The 18,225-nt window shown below is 34.8% G+C and overlaps 1 protein-coding gene across 1 annotated transcript; it reads right to left on the bottom strand.

Moving 5' to 3' along the window:
* Positions 1–15,308: 15,308 nt before the first annotated feature.
* Positions 15,309–17,384, bottom strand: LOC112756184 (rust resistance kinase Lr10-like). The gene is made up of 2 exons (XM_025804651.3): positions 16,712–17,384; positions 15,309–16,565 (listed from the first exon to the last, which is right to left on the bottom strand). The coding sequence occupies exons 1-2, from the start codon at positions 17,331–17,333 to the stop codon at positions 15,469–15,471; spliced, it is 1,719 nt and encodes a 572-aa protein (XP_025660436.1). The 5' UTR covers positions 17,334–17,384; the 3' UTR covers positions 15,309–15,468.
* Positions 17,385–18,225: the final 841 nt, after the last annotated feature.

The following is an 18,225-nucleotide window of genomic DNA, read 5'->3' as shown; positions in this document are numbered from 1 at the left end:
GTAAATTTAATATAGTAATAATAAGAATATTTTTTTAGTTTTTTATTGTATTTCAAACTCAGTAGACTAAACATTACTTTGTTGTGGATCACAATTTTATTTAAAGATTTATTAATTATTAATGAATTGTAATATGTATAAGATAAATTTTGAATTCTAATTTTTATTTAAATAAATTAGTGAGTTAATTGCTGGACAAATCTAAATTATTTTTTATAATTCATGTATTACATTTACTTTCTCTCTTTACATGTGAAAATAACTTCTGATCTAAGACTATTGAGCAGATTCAAATAATCAACTATATATTATTCAAAATTATTATTTGTAAATTTATTTGTAACGTTACTAAATTATTTTAGATTATTTTTTAAAAGATTTATCATTTCATAAACTAGAAGCGAGAATTTTGAATTCTCTAAAGTTTGAATTTTATTTTAAAAAATAAAGTGTAATTTTTTACTATTTATTTTATAGGTAAAACCAAAAATAAATATAAAAAAATTATTTAAAAATAAAATATCACACTTTAACTTTTAAAATATAAATTTAAAATTTAAAAAATTCAGATTCGGAAGAAAGTAGTTACAATACAAATACAATAATTGTCCTCGACTTTTACATGGCTAGTTCAGGTACAATCAGGTCCCCATAAATGTACTCCTGTGCTGTTTCTTGTCTTTTTAAATAGAAATTTGCAAATAATAGAGTTTTCAATTTGTAAAAGACTAAATAGATCCCACACAACAAAGAAAAAGAAGAAAGATATATAATTACAAGATAAAAATGATATTAAGTATTGATAAGAAAGGTACTTCATATTAATAAGAAAAATGATTAATCATATTAAAATTATTATGAAACATCAAATAAAATGCATTTGAGAGAAGGATTATACATCAATTTCGTTAACCGACAATGATATTATTTTTTTGATTAACTATTTAGATGAACTAACTAATTTGAATTAGTCGAATAATTTATTTATTTATTAATTAGTGACACATTTTTAAATAAAATTTAGGTCTATCACTACGAATTAGTCATAAATAGACTAGGTTAATAGATATTATGCTAACAAAAAATATTCAGATGAACCCTTTTTTGTCAAAACTTTTTTTAATTACTATTTAAATTTGGCAACATGTTTTAAATTAATAATTGACTTATTTTTTTTAACAGTATCACCTAACGAAGAATTTTAAAATTTATAGAAAGATATCCCTATATACACGCACGTACGAACTCAAGTTAGTTGTTGACTTGTTCTTACGCCCTAGTTAGACTTCTAGTCTTCTACCTGCAGTAATTTTCCCGTCACTTAGCTGTTGCATATTCAGTGTTTCTTTTTTATTTATTTATTTTTGGACACTTAAAAAAATTTAATGTATGTAATTATTTGATAGGGAACTATTGACTCTTTTTTTTAACGGAGAATGAGCATGTATTATGCTTAATTATGGATTAGTAGTGTATTTTTCACTTTTTTGTTAATATGAGGATTATTTTTTTTTATTTTAAATTGTAATTCACAGACTCAGATTTAGTTGACATAAAAAATTAAAGGTTCGATTTGTGATAAAGTAAATTCAAATTTAAAGAAAAACAAAACTGAGCATTTGATTTATGAAAGATAATTTTTTTTATTTTAAAGAAAAAGTCAATTAGTGGTTAGGTTTTATAAAAATATTAAAAAAATAAAAAAACCCAAATCTAAGGGTAGGTTTTGCGAAAATTTTTTAAAAAAATTCAAAAAATCTAAATCTGAAGATAGATTTTGTGAAAAAAATTTTAGAAAACTCAAATCTGAGTGTTCAATTTATGATTCCCTAAATCTTGACCTTTCGATTTGTTTGTTATCATCTTCCACACCTAAGAATAACACATTCAGTTTTAATATTGGTGAAAAATATCGTTTCGTCTTTAATATGAAAATTAAAAAGCTGAAACTATTTTTTTATACATATTATCTCTACATTTTTTTTTACATTTTTTTTTATTTTTTTTATTATCTATACATTATTATTATCACAAAATAATCTATTTTTTCCACCAACCATCTCAAACAATAATATCCCATATTTGTATATACAATAATATCCCATATTTGTATATAGATATTTACTATAATGTCTAAAATTTAGTGTTTAATAAACAAAAAATAAATAATCTAAATTTAAATTTTAAATTTTCATGAAAATTTCCATTGCAATATCTTCCATCTTTATTGGAGAAAAAAGAAGGACACGCAACAAAACTAGAAAGAAATTATGGAGGGAGAGGATAAGAACTTTTTACTTTAAAAAAGCGAATTAAACAAAGGTTAAATATTTAATTATATTTTTTATTGATTTTTTAACACGCTAAACAAATTAATTATGTTTTGTGTATAAAAAATTAATTATTATTTATATAAAAACGTAAAAGATATATTAAAAATATATTAAATAATATATATTTATATATAAATATATAATAATTAATTTAGTAATTAATTTTTAGTATAGATATCGTTTTTTTAAATCAATAAATGGTTGTATGTGACACAAAAAACGATTGAGGACGGTATTAATTGGAGTGAGAATTGAGAAGTGAGAACAATAATTCAACCGACCAAAAAAAGTGGGAAGAGACCTGTAAAGTCAGGACCTATGCATGAAATAATTGGAATCTGGAGTATTTTTTATTCGTGTGGAATATATTTTAAATATGACATTTATTGATATATATTTTATATAAATATTTTTTATATTTAATTATATTTTTTTAAATATATTTAGATATTAAATATATTTAAATATTATTACGTATTAATATATTTAATTTTATTTTTATTATATATTTTTAAAATAAATTAAAAAATATTATATATTATTAATTGTTAAAAAATATTATTTATATATATATATATTGTATCTCTGTATTTTATGAAAATTTTAAATTCGTATGTCTGTGTATCTTGTGTCGTGTCGTATTTGTGTCAGTACATTATATACAAGAACACTTTATTAAATTATTGTATTTATATATTAGATATATTTTAAATACGATATTCATTAACACTCGTCTGACATACAAATTTTTTATGTCTAATTGCGTCTTTATAAAAAATAAAAAATAAATTTAGACTCATTTAGATACATTTAAATATCCTCATATATTAGTATTTTTAGCCTTATTTTTAATATATATTTTTAAAATAAATTTTAAAATAATATATATTATTATTTATTTAAATAAAAAATATTTTAAAAATTTTATATAATTAAAAGATATTAAAAATAATTAAAAGAATAATTTATATTTTAATATTAATAAAATATCAAAATACTATTATAATTTATAAAAAAAAATTTATATTTTATATGTATTTTTATAAAAATTTAAAAGTTGTGTGCATGTATGTCTGGTATACTTTAGCATCCAATGTTCATATCAGTGTCTTGTATCAGTGTATTTTAGAAAAAGAGATATAAACCGAAAAATGGAGAAAGTGAGGTTGACTTCTTGATTCTAAAGCTGTAAAGCACAAGACGAAATAAATTCGTGTCATTACGTGTTTCACTTTTGAGTAATTGAGTTTTGGAGATAAGCGTACGTTTCAATTTATCAGAATGATACCAGTGTCATTTTAGATTTAATTCATACATATAATTTAGACTAAAAAATGTCATTAGGATATTTGTTAATAACAAACACTCTTAAAATAAAATCAATAAATACCAGGAATCCAACTAACTAATTTCGTTCCTAGCCTAGATTTAGTGAATGAATTTCTCGTAAATTTATTAAATTGAAATATTAAAGTTATTATAAATTATATAATATTTTTTTAAAAGAACCATCCGTCCTTATCCCCTCGATATTGGCAAAGCCACTTACTCAGGGCCAGGGACGACCTATCTCGCAGACCTTTAGTCATATAATAATAATAATAATAATAATAATAATAATAATAATAATAATAATAATTGTTCCGTCAGTGCTGACCAAGGTCGACGACTCTGAAGTGAACTCTTGGATATGTGGTCGAACTATACGTCGTCTAAGTGTGGGTATGAGTTTGGCCTTGGTTCTCTGAAACACGGCGGTGGGAGTACCTGCACAAAGCACTCCAATGCTCAAGTAAGTAGGTAAATAATAAATGAGTAAAGAGTAATAACTAGAAGTGAGTTTGGAACCTGAGCCTTTCTGAATTAGAGGGGTCAGATTTATAGACGTATTGGGTTTGTTAGTGAGCTTTGAGCTTTGGTTAGTTCCGATATTCTTGGTCACTGCCGTTATGGATATCTTTTTGAAGTGTGGAGACGTGATTGAGTAGTATATTCAGTTTCGGAGATAGCTTTTAGAATTTGTTTGTTCTGTTTTGCTTGTTTCCGACCTTTAAGGTCAGCCCGTTAATGAACTTCAATGCCGATTATGGCGTGGTACACATCATAGCCCCCCAGGTAGGCTAGCGTTCCGTATAGGTCGGTAGCCGAGCTTTTTTGTCTTTCATACGTGGCTAAGTTTGTTTTGAAAAAATTTGAAAAGGGTTTTAGTTGTCTCTTCGTAAGTCGTGCCAACTTTATTGCTGATTATTGTCGTTTTGGTTTCCCACGTTTGTTAGTGGGTATGAATTAATTTACCTACTTTGTTAGTGGGCTTGCAATAATAGTTATTTTCTTTGTTTTTGGGAATTACGCTGTGTTGCTCATAATCTTCTTATCCTCGCTATGTCTTCGAAAGGTAAGCGTTTCTTGACTCTTCTTTGACTGTTCGTTTCTGTATACTTTTTCATGGCGGGAGAGAAATTAAAAGAGAAGTTGAAGGCTATTGAGGTTAGGGAAGATGACCCATATCATTGGGTTCAAGACGATGTGAAGACTCGTTCGTCTTCCTTCATCAGCGTCGAATCCCTTTCTGATTTGAGGGGCGTAGATTTCGTGAGGGGAGGTTCTGGTGTTGTTGTCGAGTTTCAGCCCTGCTCCAGTAGTGATAGGGTTTGTGAGAGAAGGGGTGACTGGGAGTATTTTTATATGTATACTCCATGCATGGTTGAACTTGGGGTGAAGTTTCCTTTTTCTTCTTTTGAGTGTGACGTCCTCACTCAGCTAAACTGTGCTCCGTCTCAGTTGCACCCAAATTCCTGGGCATTTTTCCGCGCATTTCAATGTCTAATGGAATTCCTCTCTTGTTCGCTGTCTTTATTCTTCTCTCTTTTTCAGGCAAAGGGAGTTCGTAAGGGATTGTGGGTTTGTTTAAGTAGTTTTCCGGGGCGGTCTGTATTTCTTCTTTATAAGTCCTCTTTTAAGAACTTCAAATCCCTTTTATCAAAGTTCGGTCTGCCGAATCTGAGTATCCTTTTTATTTGGATGGTGAGTTGAGCGAGAAATTTCCCCTCTACTGGTGTTCTGAACCGACTCAAATTCTCGAAACTTCTGAGAGGAGTGAGGAAGAGGAGTTTGTGATGAGTTTTCTGGTTGAGAGTGTTGCTGCTGGGGAATGCTTGTCTATTCCTGATATTTTGGTTTATATGATTCAGGTGATAATGAGGGTTTAAGGGCTTATATAGGTAATGCGTCTGATGTTTTTTGTTGAGTGTTGGGTATTTTGCCGAGTTTATGTAACGTTTGGTGGTTTTCGTTCAGGTGGCCGAGTTCCTTTGTTGGATCCGAACAAGTTGCAGTCTTTTTTGAACAAGAAGAGGGAGAAAGGGGTTGGTAGCGCTGGTGATCGGAAGGATGGGGGTGAGCAAGCTTTGTCGTCCATCGCGCATCCTGCATCTTCGTTTAAAAGGAAGAGGGATGATACTTCTTTGGAGGTCATTTCTGAAGGTGGTCATGAGGCTGTGGGTGGTAGTGGACTTGCCTTTGATCGGCAAAAGAAGCTTCATGGTTTCATTGCGGGCTCCAGTTCGCATTCCCTTTGGAGCGAGCAGTTTAACTTTGCGGAGCTTTCTGAGATGGCTTCACGGTATCCTGGGGACATGCTTATGATTCGCCGAGCTGGTATGGAGGCGCTTGGTAAATTCGTTCAGGTATGTTTTATTTTTGTTTCTCGTTCTTTCGATCTTTTGTATTGTACTTATGTCACGAATGCTTTGGTAGGTTGTTGCTTCTCTCTTACTCTGTGTTGGTCGGACTGTTGAGTGCGTTGGGGCTAAGCAACAAGAAGCTGTGGACAAAGTTTCCACTTTGGAGAAGTCATACACAGCTCGGATTGCTGATTTGGAAAAGGCTGTGAAGGAAAAAGATGATGTCGCTACCAGTGCTGTGGCTAAAGCGAAGGAGGCTGAGGATGAGGTGGTTCGTTTGCGGGATCAAATTCGCTTGTTACAAACTGAAGTTAAGGAGCACGATGTGGCCAAAGGTCGGCTTACATCCCGCGTGCATGAGCTAGAGGAAGCTGGGATGGAGATGTTTTCTTATGGTTTTGATCGTGCTGTGAGTCAGGTTGCTCTGCTGGCTCCTGATTTTGATTGCGACAAGCTCGATATTACAAAAATAGTTGTAGGTGGAAAGTTAGTTGTGGATGGTACCGTGGAGGAGCATGGCGAGAATGCTCCTTCTTAGTTTGTTTGTATTTATAACTTTTGTTGTTTTGACTGACTGAACTTTGGATTTGTTTTTTGAATCGTGTATGGTACTTTGCCGACGTTAGGTCGGTTTGACTATTGTGGTGGAATTTGGCCGATGTTAGGCCTGTTTGGTAATATTATATTGGTGATTTACAGCAAGTGTTTCTGCCTTGTTACATTTTGTCATTGTTAGGCTATACTTCAGAAGAATTTATCACCTTTATTTGGATTCGAAGGGCGTTCGGCCTCATTAAAACACTCCTTAGGCAAAACCCTTTCTTTGGGGAAAAAAGCTCTAAGGGGGAAAAAGAGTACCTTCATTCGCATTTCGTTCAAACTATGACATATACATCTTGAGAGAGGAGACGTTCCAGTTTCCTGGAATGGCCTTGCCTTGTAGTGTTTGCAGTTGATATGCCCCCTTGCCGAGCACTTTGGTTACACGGAAAGGGCCTTCCCAATTTGCGGCGAGTTTACCATGAGTTGGAGGTCGCCTGGCCTCCTCTGTTCGTCTGAGCACGAGGTCGCCTTCCTTGAATATCCTCGGAGCCACCTTCCTATTGTGTCTTCTTTCTATTATCCTTTTTTGGGCCCTTTGTTTGATAGCGGCAATTTCTCTGTCTTCTTCAGCTAGGTCAAGCTCGGCACTTCTGGCTCTTAGATTCTGTTGTTCGTCGTATAGCTCGGTTCTTAACGTCGGTAATCTGACCTCAATGGGGATCAGTGCTTCTGAGCCATAAACTAGCTTGAAGGGTGTTTCGCCTGTAGTGCTATGCATTGTGGTGTTGTAACTCCACAGCACTTCGGGGATGAGCTCGGCCCATTCTCCCTTCGCGTTATCGAGCTTCTTTTTTATTGCCTGCAACACAACTCGGTTAGCAGCTTCGGCTTGCCCATTAGTTTGTGGGTGTTCCACCGAGCTAAAACGATGCTGAATGTTAAAATTTTTTAGGAATGAACCGAGCTTGTTATCCGTGAATTGTCTACCATTGTCTGATATGATTTCTTTCGGTATTCCAAAGCGACATATTATATTTTTCCAAATAAAAGATCGTACCTTTTCAGCTGTTACCTTTTGAGCTTCTATCCATTTCGAGAAGTAGTCTATGGATACCAAGAGGAATTTTACCTGTCCTGGTGCTGTTGGGAATGGGCCGAGGATGTCAAGTCCCCATCTGTGGAAAGGCCAGCTTACCTCCATGCTGTGTAATACCTCGGCTGGCTTCGTTGAGATCGCCTCATGTTTCTGGCATTTGTCGCATGTTTTGACCTTTGTTATGCAATCTCTCTTCATGGTCGGCCAATAATACCCTGTTCGGATTATTTTTGCAGCGAGAGCTCGTCCTCCTATGTGGTTTCCACATACTCCTTCATGGACTTCGTTCATTACTTCTATGGCCTGGTCTTGGTCTAGGCATCTTAGTAATGGTTGTGAGAAACCTCGTCTGTATAGCTCCCCTGATATTCTCGTATAGAAGCTTGCTTTACGTTTAAACTGTTGAGGGTGGAGCTCGTCTCTGGGTATGGTACCTGTACATATATATTCAAGGAAAGGTTTCCTCCAATCATGGAAGTGGTTAATGTTTTCGACACATAATAGTTCAATGCTCGGTTTTGTGAGTGTGTGTTGTGATAATGTTGATGTTTGTGTGTCTGCCCTGGTGGCGGCGAGTTTAGATAGTATGTCCGCCCTGACATTTTGTTCTCTATGTACATGTAATATGGTGAATGAACTGAAATTTGAAATTAGATCCTTTGCTATGAGCCAGTATTGTTCTAGCAAGGGATTTTTTACCTGGAATTCTCCTCGGATTTGTTGGACCACCAGGAGGGAATCGCAATGTGCCGTTAAATTCGTCGCTTTGTGGCTTAAGGCGAGTTTGAGTCCCGCTATTAGGGCTTCATACTCGGCCTGGTTGTTGCTTGCCGAGAAGTGAAACTGGAGGGCTTGCTCGGCTACCACCTGATTTCCCTCCTTTAAGATTATGCCGGCCCCGCTCCCTTCTCGGCTTGACGCCCCATCCACGTGTAACTCCTATGTTTCAATGTGATCGTCTGGGGTCATTTCCGTGATGAAGTCGGCGAGAACCTGTGCCTTGAGGGCCGATCTGGTCTGAAACTGAATATCGAACTCTGAGAGTTCAATTGACCATTTGGTCAATCGTCCTGCCAGTTCTGGTTTTGTTAATACTTGCCTCAATGGGTGATTTGTTCTCACTACTATTGTGTGGCTTTGGAAATAGTGTCTTAGTCTTCTTGCCGTGACCACGAGTGCCAGGGCGAGCTGCTCTATCTTCGGGTACCTTTGTTCCGTTGGTTGCATTACTCTGCTGACGAAGTATACTGGCTGTTGGATTCTTCCTGTCTCAACGACGAGGGCCGAGCTTATGGAATGATTGGAAACAGACAGGTATAGATATAGAGGCTTGCCGACCTCAGGTCTTTGTAATACGGGTGGTGATGATGGAAGGGTCTTAAGTTCGGCAAACGCCGCCTCGCACTCTGGTGTCCATTGAAACTGTTTGTTTTTTAAGATCGCATGGAAGAATAAATATGACCGACTTGATACCGCGGGTAGGAATCGGGATAGAGCGGCTATCCTTCCTGCTAGTTGCTGTACTTCCTTTATCGTCTTGGGGCTTGTCATGTTGAGTATAGCCTTGCATTTCTCAGGGTTTGCTTCGATTCCTCTGAAAGTCAACATAAATCCTAGGAATTTTCCTCCTTGGACTCCAAAAGCGCATTTTTCTGGATTCAATCTCATATTATATGCTCGGATTTGTTCAAATATTTCCTTGAGGTCGTCGCAGTGTGGCCGATCTTTAGTGGACTTGGCGACCATATCGTCCACGTAGATCTCGATGTTCCGACCTATCTGGTGTCGGAATACTTTGTCCATCAGACGCTGGTAGGTTGCACCTGCATTCTTTAGGCCAAAGGGCATAACTCTATAACAGAAATTGCCATGTTCAGTTATAAACGCTGTTTTGCTTTGGTCTTCTGGATGCATTAGAATCTGGTTGTACCCAGAGTATGCATCCATGAAGCTCAAGCTGTTAAAACCTGAGGCGTTGTCTACAAGTTTATCGATGCATGGTAGGGGGTAAGCATCTTTAGGACATGCTTTGTTCAAATCTGAAAAGTCGACACACATGCGCCGCTTACCTGAGTTTTTCCTTACCATTACTACGTTTGAGAGCCATGTGGTGAAGCGAATTTCTTTGATGAAGTTGGCTTTGAGGAGTTTTTCTGTTTCTTCTAAGGCCGCCTTTGATTTCTCGGTGCCGAGGTTTCGCTTCTTCTGGGCTATAGGTCGGCTTGTTTTGTTCGTGGCTAGTTTGTGGCAGATGATATCTGGGCTAATGCCAGGCAAATCTGCCGGGGTCCAGGCGAACAGGTCAGCGTAGTCTTGTAGTAACTTTATCAATTCCGATCTCTGTTGTCCTCTTAGTGCTTGGCCGATGTACGTCACCTGTCCCGGAACTTGAGTTAGCTGGATTTTGTGTAGCTCATCTGCTGGTTGAGGTCTTTCCTGGGTATCCCCTCGAGGATCTAGTTCGGCCAAGGACAAGATTTCTGAGCCATTTATTGAATGGACCTCCCTTTGTTTGTGGCATATGTCCGATCTTTTTAAGCTAGCGTTGTAGCATTGCCGAGCTTGTTGTCGATCAGAATGTATTGTCGCTATCTTGTTATCTTGCGCCTGAAACTTAACACACAGATGATAAGTAGATACGACTGCCCTGAACATATTCAGAGCAGGTCATCCGAGGATAATATTGTAGGGACTGGGGCAGTCAACTATTAGGTATTGTATGTCTAAGGTTTTTGATAATGGGTTGTTTCCCATCGTCGTCCTTAGCCATATGTAACCTTTGATTGGTACTCTCTCGCCAGAGAATCCTACTAATTCTCCGGACGAGGGTTTTATTAGTTTTTCAGAGAGATTCATTTTCAAGAAAGTAGAATGAAAAAGAACATCTGCACTACTACCTGGGTCCAAAAGGACTTTTCTTACCAGAAGGTTGCCTGTTTGAATGGAAATTACTACTGGGTCGTCTGTGTGAGGGGCGGCCGAGTATATATCAGCTTGGTTGAAAGTGATTTCTAAGTCCTGAATATCTTTGTTGTTTGGTGGAGTTGTTCCTTCGATTGCTAACATCGCACGGTAGCTCCGCTTCCGTGCTGAATTGGATGCGCCGCCTCCTGCGAATCCTCCAGATATGCAGTTTATAACCCCCTTAGGTGGGTTGTTGTTCAGCCATTTATTGGTTTCTTTGCTGGCCGAGGTTTGATGATGTTCTTCTCTGTTGCTTTCCCTGTGTTTTCGTCCCTCAATGTACTTGTCCAGGAGGCCCTGTCGTGCTAATCTTTCCAAGAGATCTTTGGCTATCACGCACTCGTCGGTTGTATGACCATATTTCTGGTGGAAGGCACAGTGTTTGCTTTTGTCGATGAATCGCTGATCTTGGTAGCTTCCCGCTCTAGTTGGTGGCTTTATAATCTTGGCGTTAAGTATTTCTTTGATTATCTTCTCTCTCTTCGTATTGAATCTGGTGTAGTTATCGAATTTTGGGGTGAGCTTGAAGGGTTTGCCGAGGTCTCTAATGTTTGCCGATCTGGAGGGTCTGTCGTCCTCTTTTCTTGGTCTCCTTTCGGTTTTGTCGGCCTCTCGGAGTTCTTCGATCTCCATTTGTCCTGCTGCCCTTTCTCGGAATTCGTCCAGTGTTTTTGGTTTTATAACCGCGATTATTTCTCTGAATTTTCCGGGTCTGAGTCCAGCTTTGAGGGCATGTAGGTGGACGGCAGGGTTTAAGTCAGGTATTTCCATGGTGGCATCTGTGAACCTGGTCATGTAATCTTTTAGGCTTTCCTGTGGGCCCTGGCGGATAGTGCTTAGGTAGTCTGATCCATGTACATAGATCCAAGCTGCTGCAAAGTAGTCGATGAAAGACCTAGCCAGATCTTCGAAGGAGGCGATTGATCCTGCAGACAATTTTGAAAACCAAAGTAGGGCAGCCCCGTCTAGATAAGTAGGGAAAGCTCTGCAAAGCACAGGATCGTTATTAGGTCCGTTAAAAAACATCATAGATTGAAATTTCTTAATGTGAGCCCGGGGGTCACCAATCCCCTTATACGGCTCAAGAGAGGAAGGCAGTGTGAAATGCTTAGGCATTTGGAAATTCGTGATTTCCTCATAAAACGGGTTGTCCAAGGTCAGCTTCTCCTTAGGGGGTTTGACGCCTATGAGTTCGGCACCGCCTTAGGTGGAACCTTTGGAGTTTCCTTCCTCTTGTTTGCTGCTCTGGGTAGATAGCTCAGCTAGTCTCTTGACTTCCGCTTGCAGTTCGGCCATCTGGGCCATAAGTTCGGCCTGACTGGGTACTTGAATTCCGTTGTCTGCCATGTCACGATCTTGATGAAACCTGCGTAGAACAAGAAAGTAAAAAGAAAAAGGGGAGTGGTAATAGAGTGGGGTTAGTTTTCGGGCCCCACGGTGGGCGCCAAATGTTCCGTCAGTACTGACCAAGGTCGACGACTCTGAAGTGAACTCTTGGATATGTGGTCGAACTATACGTCGTCCAAGTGTGGGTATGAGTTTGGCCTTGGTCCTCTGAAACACGGCGGTGGGAGTACCTGCACAAAGCACTCTGACGCTCAAGTAAGTAGGTGAATAATAAATGAGTAAAGAGTAATAACTAAAAGTGAGTTTGGAACCTGAGCCTTTCTGAATTAGAGGGGTCAGATTTATAGGCGTATTGGGTTTGTTAGTGAGCTTTGAACTTTGGTTAGTTCCGATATTCTTGGTCACTGCCGTTATGGATATCTTTTTGAAGTGTGGAGACGTGATTGAGTAGTGCATTCAGTTTCGGAGATAGCTTTTAGAATTTGTTTGTTCTGTTTTGCTTATTTCCGACCTTTAAGGTCAGCCCGTTAATGAATTTCAATGCCGATTATGGCGTGGTACACATCATAGCCCCCCAGGTGGGCTAGCGTTCCGTATAGGTCGGTAGCCGAGCTTTTTTGTCTTTCATACGTGGCTAAGTTTGTTTTGAAAGAATTTGAAAAGGGTTTTAGTTGTCTCTTCGTAAGTCGTGCCAACTTTATTACTGATTATTGTCGTTTTGGTTTCCCACGTTTGTTAGTGGGTATGAATTAATTTACCCACTTTGTTAGTGGGCTTGCAATAATAGTTATTTTCTTTGTTTTTGGGAATTACGCTGTGTTGCTCATAATCTTCTTATCCTCGCTATGTCTTCGAAAGGTAAGCGTTTCTTGACTCTTCTTTGACTGTTCGTTTCTGTATACTTTTTCATGGCGGGAGAGAAATTAAAAGAGAAGTTGAAGGCTATTGAGGTTAGGGAAGATGACCCATATCATTGGGTTCAAGACGATGTGAAGACTCGTTCTGGATGCATTAGAATCTGGTTGTACCCAGAGTATGCATCCATAAAGCTCAAGCTGTTAAAACCCGAGGCGTTGTCTACAAGTTTATCGATGCATGGTAGGGGTAAGCATCTTTAGGACATGCTTTGTTCAAATCTGAAAAGTCGACGCACATGCGTCACTTACCTGAGTTTTTCCTTACCATTACTACGTTTGAGAGCCATGTGGTGAAGTGGATTTCTTTGATGAAGTTGGCTTTAGAGCACAAATTAATTAAATTATTAAAATTTATGTTAAAAAAAATTTCTTTGTTCGGCACAACACACAAGTTACGCTTGACTCCTTGCATAGATTTTTTATTTTTGGTGTTATTGTATCAGACTTAAGTCGTCGTTTACTCGTCCTAATATCTCAAAAGAAGCAAAAATCTGTGCGCATAGGAAAATTAACTTTTAATTATTTAATGTAAATCGATTTTTTAGAATTGATTATTTAACATTTTGAGTTAAAAATTTATAATTTAGAATTTAAAATTTAAAATAAATAAAATATTTTTTAAGAAATTAGTTGACATTGACTAAAAAAATAATTATGTAAAAAATATATATTAAAAATAAATTAAATAATATATACTAAAAGTAAATTAGATAATATTTATATTCATATCTATAATGATGGTTGATTTGGTAATTATTTTTAATGTATGCAAAATATTTTTAGTATTCTAATAATTTATTATAGTTTAAATATTATATAACATTTATTGAATTTTATTTTTTGTCTCTAAGATTTTATTATTTTATTGTGCGTTATTTTTAAAACCGTATATGTTAATTATATATTGAATTGATTCAGTTATCTTTTTTATTAAAATTTGATAATAATTATGATCAATTTAAGTCTACTTAACTCGAGTCTTACACTTTTAATACCGAAAGTCTCTTTCTCCTTATTGATTATGTAAGTTTATGTGTTTACCCACAATAATAATTAAAAAAGTAGAGTGTATAGAACTTTAATTTTGTTATTAGGAATATTTTGTAATATTCTTTTGACAATGAAGTGTTTTTTTTTTTTGTTTTTTGTTTTTGAAGGAATCAATGAAGTGTTTAAACTTAATCAAGTACTCAACATTCTAGCCCCTGTTTTATTTCTCTCCAAACTTTTTTTAGTCATATATATATATGAATTAAGAAATTTCACACAACCCATACAAATTAACATAAAAAGCATGTAAACTAATAATTTATAGACTTTTGTTTAATATCACAAGCCTTTTTACCAATAAAATATTAATTATTAAATTAATTATTATATATTTATAGATAAATATATATTATTTAACTTATTTTTAAAATATGTTTTATATTTATATATATTTTATATATATAGATGATTGATTTTAATATATAATTAACATAATTGTTTTATCCAATATAATAATTGTCAAATTAACATTATCCATCTAACTACTGTATGTCCTATCACAGATGTAAGAAACGAATTTCTTGTTCTTTATTATTATAAATGAGTCTAAATTAAAACATTGAACCTAGTGCGAGACTCACGTACTAATTATATTGGAGTAGATAATTCAGAAATATTTTCGATTTGAATTGATTTAGTAATTTGTTCATTAATCAATTTAAATAAATATTAGGATTTTAAATTTTATATTATGTATATATTAACTTATTAGTTAATAAATTTTTAAATAAAATTTTAATTCATGATAGATTAATCTTATCCTATCAGAATAAAAGTATTATAAAAAAATTATCAATGATACTGTCACAGCAGATATTAAAACCTTTTTTAATTTAAGTATTTTTAGAATTTGAATTAGTTTAAAAGAAAAATAAGTTAAATAACATATATGTATGTGCATTAAATAACATATGTGCATGTACATCTTGAAGGAAAAATATAGATAAATAATTTTTAATCAATTAATTTTAAATAATTGTACTAATAATTATTAATTTTATATTTTTAAAAAATAAAATTTAAATAATCACTAATTAATGAGAATTTAAAATATTAGAATCATTTCATTAGCTTGTTGTTAAGTAGATCCCGTTGATTATCTAATGGAATTATATGTCGAATGTACCCAATTACTAATTCAACAGTAACCAACTAAAATCATTTTTTTTTCTAAATATGATTAATTAATGGCACGCATAAATAATTAAGTAAATAACTAGTCTATTAAATTAATAAGTATTAATTTAAGGAAAAGTCTAGGAATGATCAGTTTTATTAAAATCTGGGTTAACTAGCAAAAGCACTCATTTTTGGATGAAATCTCACACCATTGAAATCACCAATAATAATTAATTGATGGCTACAAATCACACAATTTGTTGCCCCTAACACTCCTCTTAATATAATTTATTAAACTAAAATATAATTTTTTATTTATAATGCAGAAAAAAGGAACTCTCCTTATCACTTCAGAGAGATACATGCAAACACCAAATGCAAGTTAAATGCCTAATAATATGCTATCTTAAATCAAACTAGTCTGTTTCTGGAATCACTTCCAGTTCCAAATTCAAGCATCTTGCTGGAATATTTGCACTTGAACTACTCTCAGCGGCAGATTCAAAAGGATTTGGCGGCACTTTCAACTTGTCTTCCTCTCCTTCAAGCATATGAACTACACTTTTCATGGAGGGACGGTGAACCGGGTGCCACTGGATGCACCATAGTCCCACTATTGCAAGTTTCTTTGCAATTCTAAAATCTCCATCATCGTCAATTGGAATATATGTGTCATCTCCTTCAAGCAAATTGTGTATCCAATTGGGATATAGAACTTGAAATGTTTCTTGATTCTCGTTTGTGTTTTTTCTTCCTCCAACCATCTCAAGCAATAACATCCCATAACTGTAGATATCGGATTTGTAAGATACGTTGCCGAAGTTTCTAGAAAAAACTTCAGGCGCCATGTATCCTAAAGTTCCCCTTGCCGCAGTCATGGATACAGTACTTCGATTTTTGGAGCATAACTTAGCCAAACCGAAATCTGAAATTTTTGGAGTGAAATTGTCATCTAACAAGACATTGTAAGGATTAATATCAAAATGCAGAATTCTTTGATCACAGCCTTGGTGAAGGTATTCAATCCCTCTAGCTATGCCGAGAGCAATCTGATGCATCTTGTTCCATCCAAGAAAGTTTTCCTTGTCGCTGGACGAAGCAATGAAGGTCTGGAGATTACCATTGGGGAAGAAGTGATAAACCAAAGCGCGGTGAGATCCGTCGGCGCAGTAGCCAAGCAAGCGAACCACATTGACATGGTGGATTTTGGCCATTGTTCCCACTTCATTTATGAATTCTTTGCCATCGCCGTCTGTGTTAGTGAGAATCTTGACAGCAACAAGAATTTTGTTGGACAATTTTCCTTTATATACAGCTCCGTGAGCACCTTCACCTAACTTGTCCTTAAACTGCTTAGTAATTCTCTTGATATCAGCATAAGAGAATCTTGTTGGGTTTAATGCCTCATAGTCCTTCAAAAAAGTTTCAACTCTTTGTTGATCTTCCCCTTTGTTTATGTAATAGCGATGTATATAATACAAGGCACCGAGTATTGACACAAGGAGAGCTGCACCTGCATGCCATTATAAACACATATTGAAGTAGGTACTAAAGTCACAAAAACATTAGATGCCAATAAAATTATTTATACTCAAAAAAGGATTAATTAGGAACATGTTTGGAGAGAGTACTGCAAGAGTCCATGTTTTAATTTCTCACCTGTAATGGGTAAAATAATGGGTTGATACTCCTTCCATGCTTTAGGCTTCCCTCTGTTACAGCCAACAAAGCATCCATGGCCACTAGGAAAACTTGTATTATCCCATACCAAGTTGATTGAATTTCCCTGTATCAGATTTGGCCTTAATTGCATAAGATTAGTAACCAGTTTTGTGCAGGAGACCAAGCCTGAGTCGACGGCGTCTTCATCGCCAGCCACACGAATCGGGCAAGATAAAGTATCTTGTTCCTGGGAGTCGGAGTCTGTCGAAGAACAATTAAAGAAAGTAAGGTTGGTCTCACCGTCAAGAGAAAGTTCCATATCGTCGAAAAACTCTCTATAGGATCGGAAAGGATAAAATGATGAGTAATTCAGTGTGAGAAAGAGTTCTGGAAGGCAGTGTTTGGGATCATAAATTTGTAAAGTTTGTGATGTGTAATCAATTTGACGGACGGGGAGTTTCACTAAAGATGAAGAGCCGGTTAGCTCAAGAACAAAACTGTCTTTGTTTTTTTCACAGTACAAATGGAACGGACATGGAACCGGAGGATGCTGATCCAGCTGGCAGTTCCCAAGATTCAGATTTAGAAGCAGCAGCAGAAACAATGCCGATACCTTCATTGCCAACACAGGAATGCAAAATGTGTAAAATCACTTCAACCTTGAATTCACTTGCACAAACACCAAAATATACAAACTAAGACCAATGCTAGGGGCTAGCAATTTTTGTGATTAGTAGCCATCAAATAGCCATCAATGATGATTTAATGGTGTGAAATTAGTGTTTGATTTCATCCAATAGGTCACATTTTTCTATTGGTTACATGCTGGCCAAAATTCAATAAAATTGCTGTTTCCTAAACTTTTCCACAAACTAATCCGCGTTTTACAATTTATTATTAAAAACTACTTAATATTTTTTTTTGGGACGTAAGCTAAAATTAATCACTTAACTAAACTATTAGTATAAAATATACACTTAAATATAAAATATACATTAAAAAATAATTTAAATTATATAAATTATGCTTAATTTTAATATACATATAATATTTTTATTTTTTTAACAAATCTCCCACAAAAAACTAAAAATCAATTCCCTGCGCAAATCATAAATTCATTTAAGGGTTTTACTTGTCAATTTACTATTAAGCAACTTATTATTTATCACTCTTTTTAATTAGCATGGTGACTTGCTGAGTGATCCCAAAAGTCTACCAATGCAAGTCAATTGTTGATATATTAAAATATAAAAGATAAAAGATATATTATAAACAAACTAAACAACATTTATATATATACTCGAAATTTTAAAAATCAAATCAGTCATCAAACCATTTTAATTATTAATTTATTAGTTTACTAATTTAATCATAATTAAATCAAAATAACTATTTTATATATAAAAACATATAATTTAAATATAATAACACAAATATAAAAATAAAAAAAAAAAAAAAAAAAAAAAAAAAAAAAAAAAAAAAAAAAAAAAAAAAAAAAAAAAAAATAAAAG

This window comes from Arachis hypogaea, chromosome 6 (assembly GCF_003086295.3).
Source record: "Arachis hypogaea cultivar Tifrunner chromosome 6, arahy.Tifrunner.gnm2.J5K5, whole genome shotgun sequence".
Classification (NCBI taxonomy): domain Eukaryota; kingdom Viridiplantae; phylum Streptophyta; class Magnoliopsida; order Fabales; family Fabaceae; genus Arachis; species Arachis hypogaea.
The sequence above is the reverse complement of the archived record's forward strand: the minus strand, read 5'-3'. Positions and strand labels throughout refer to the sequence as shown.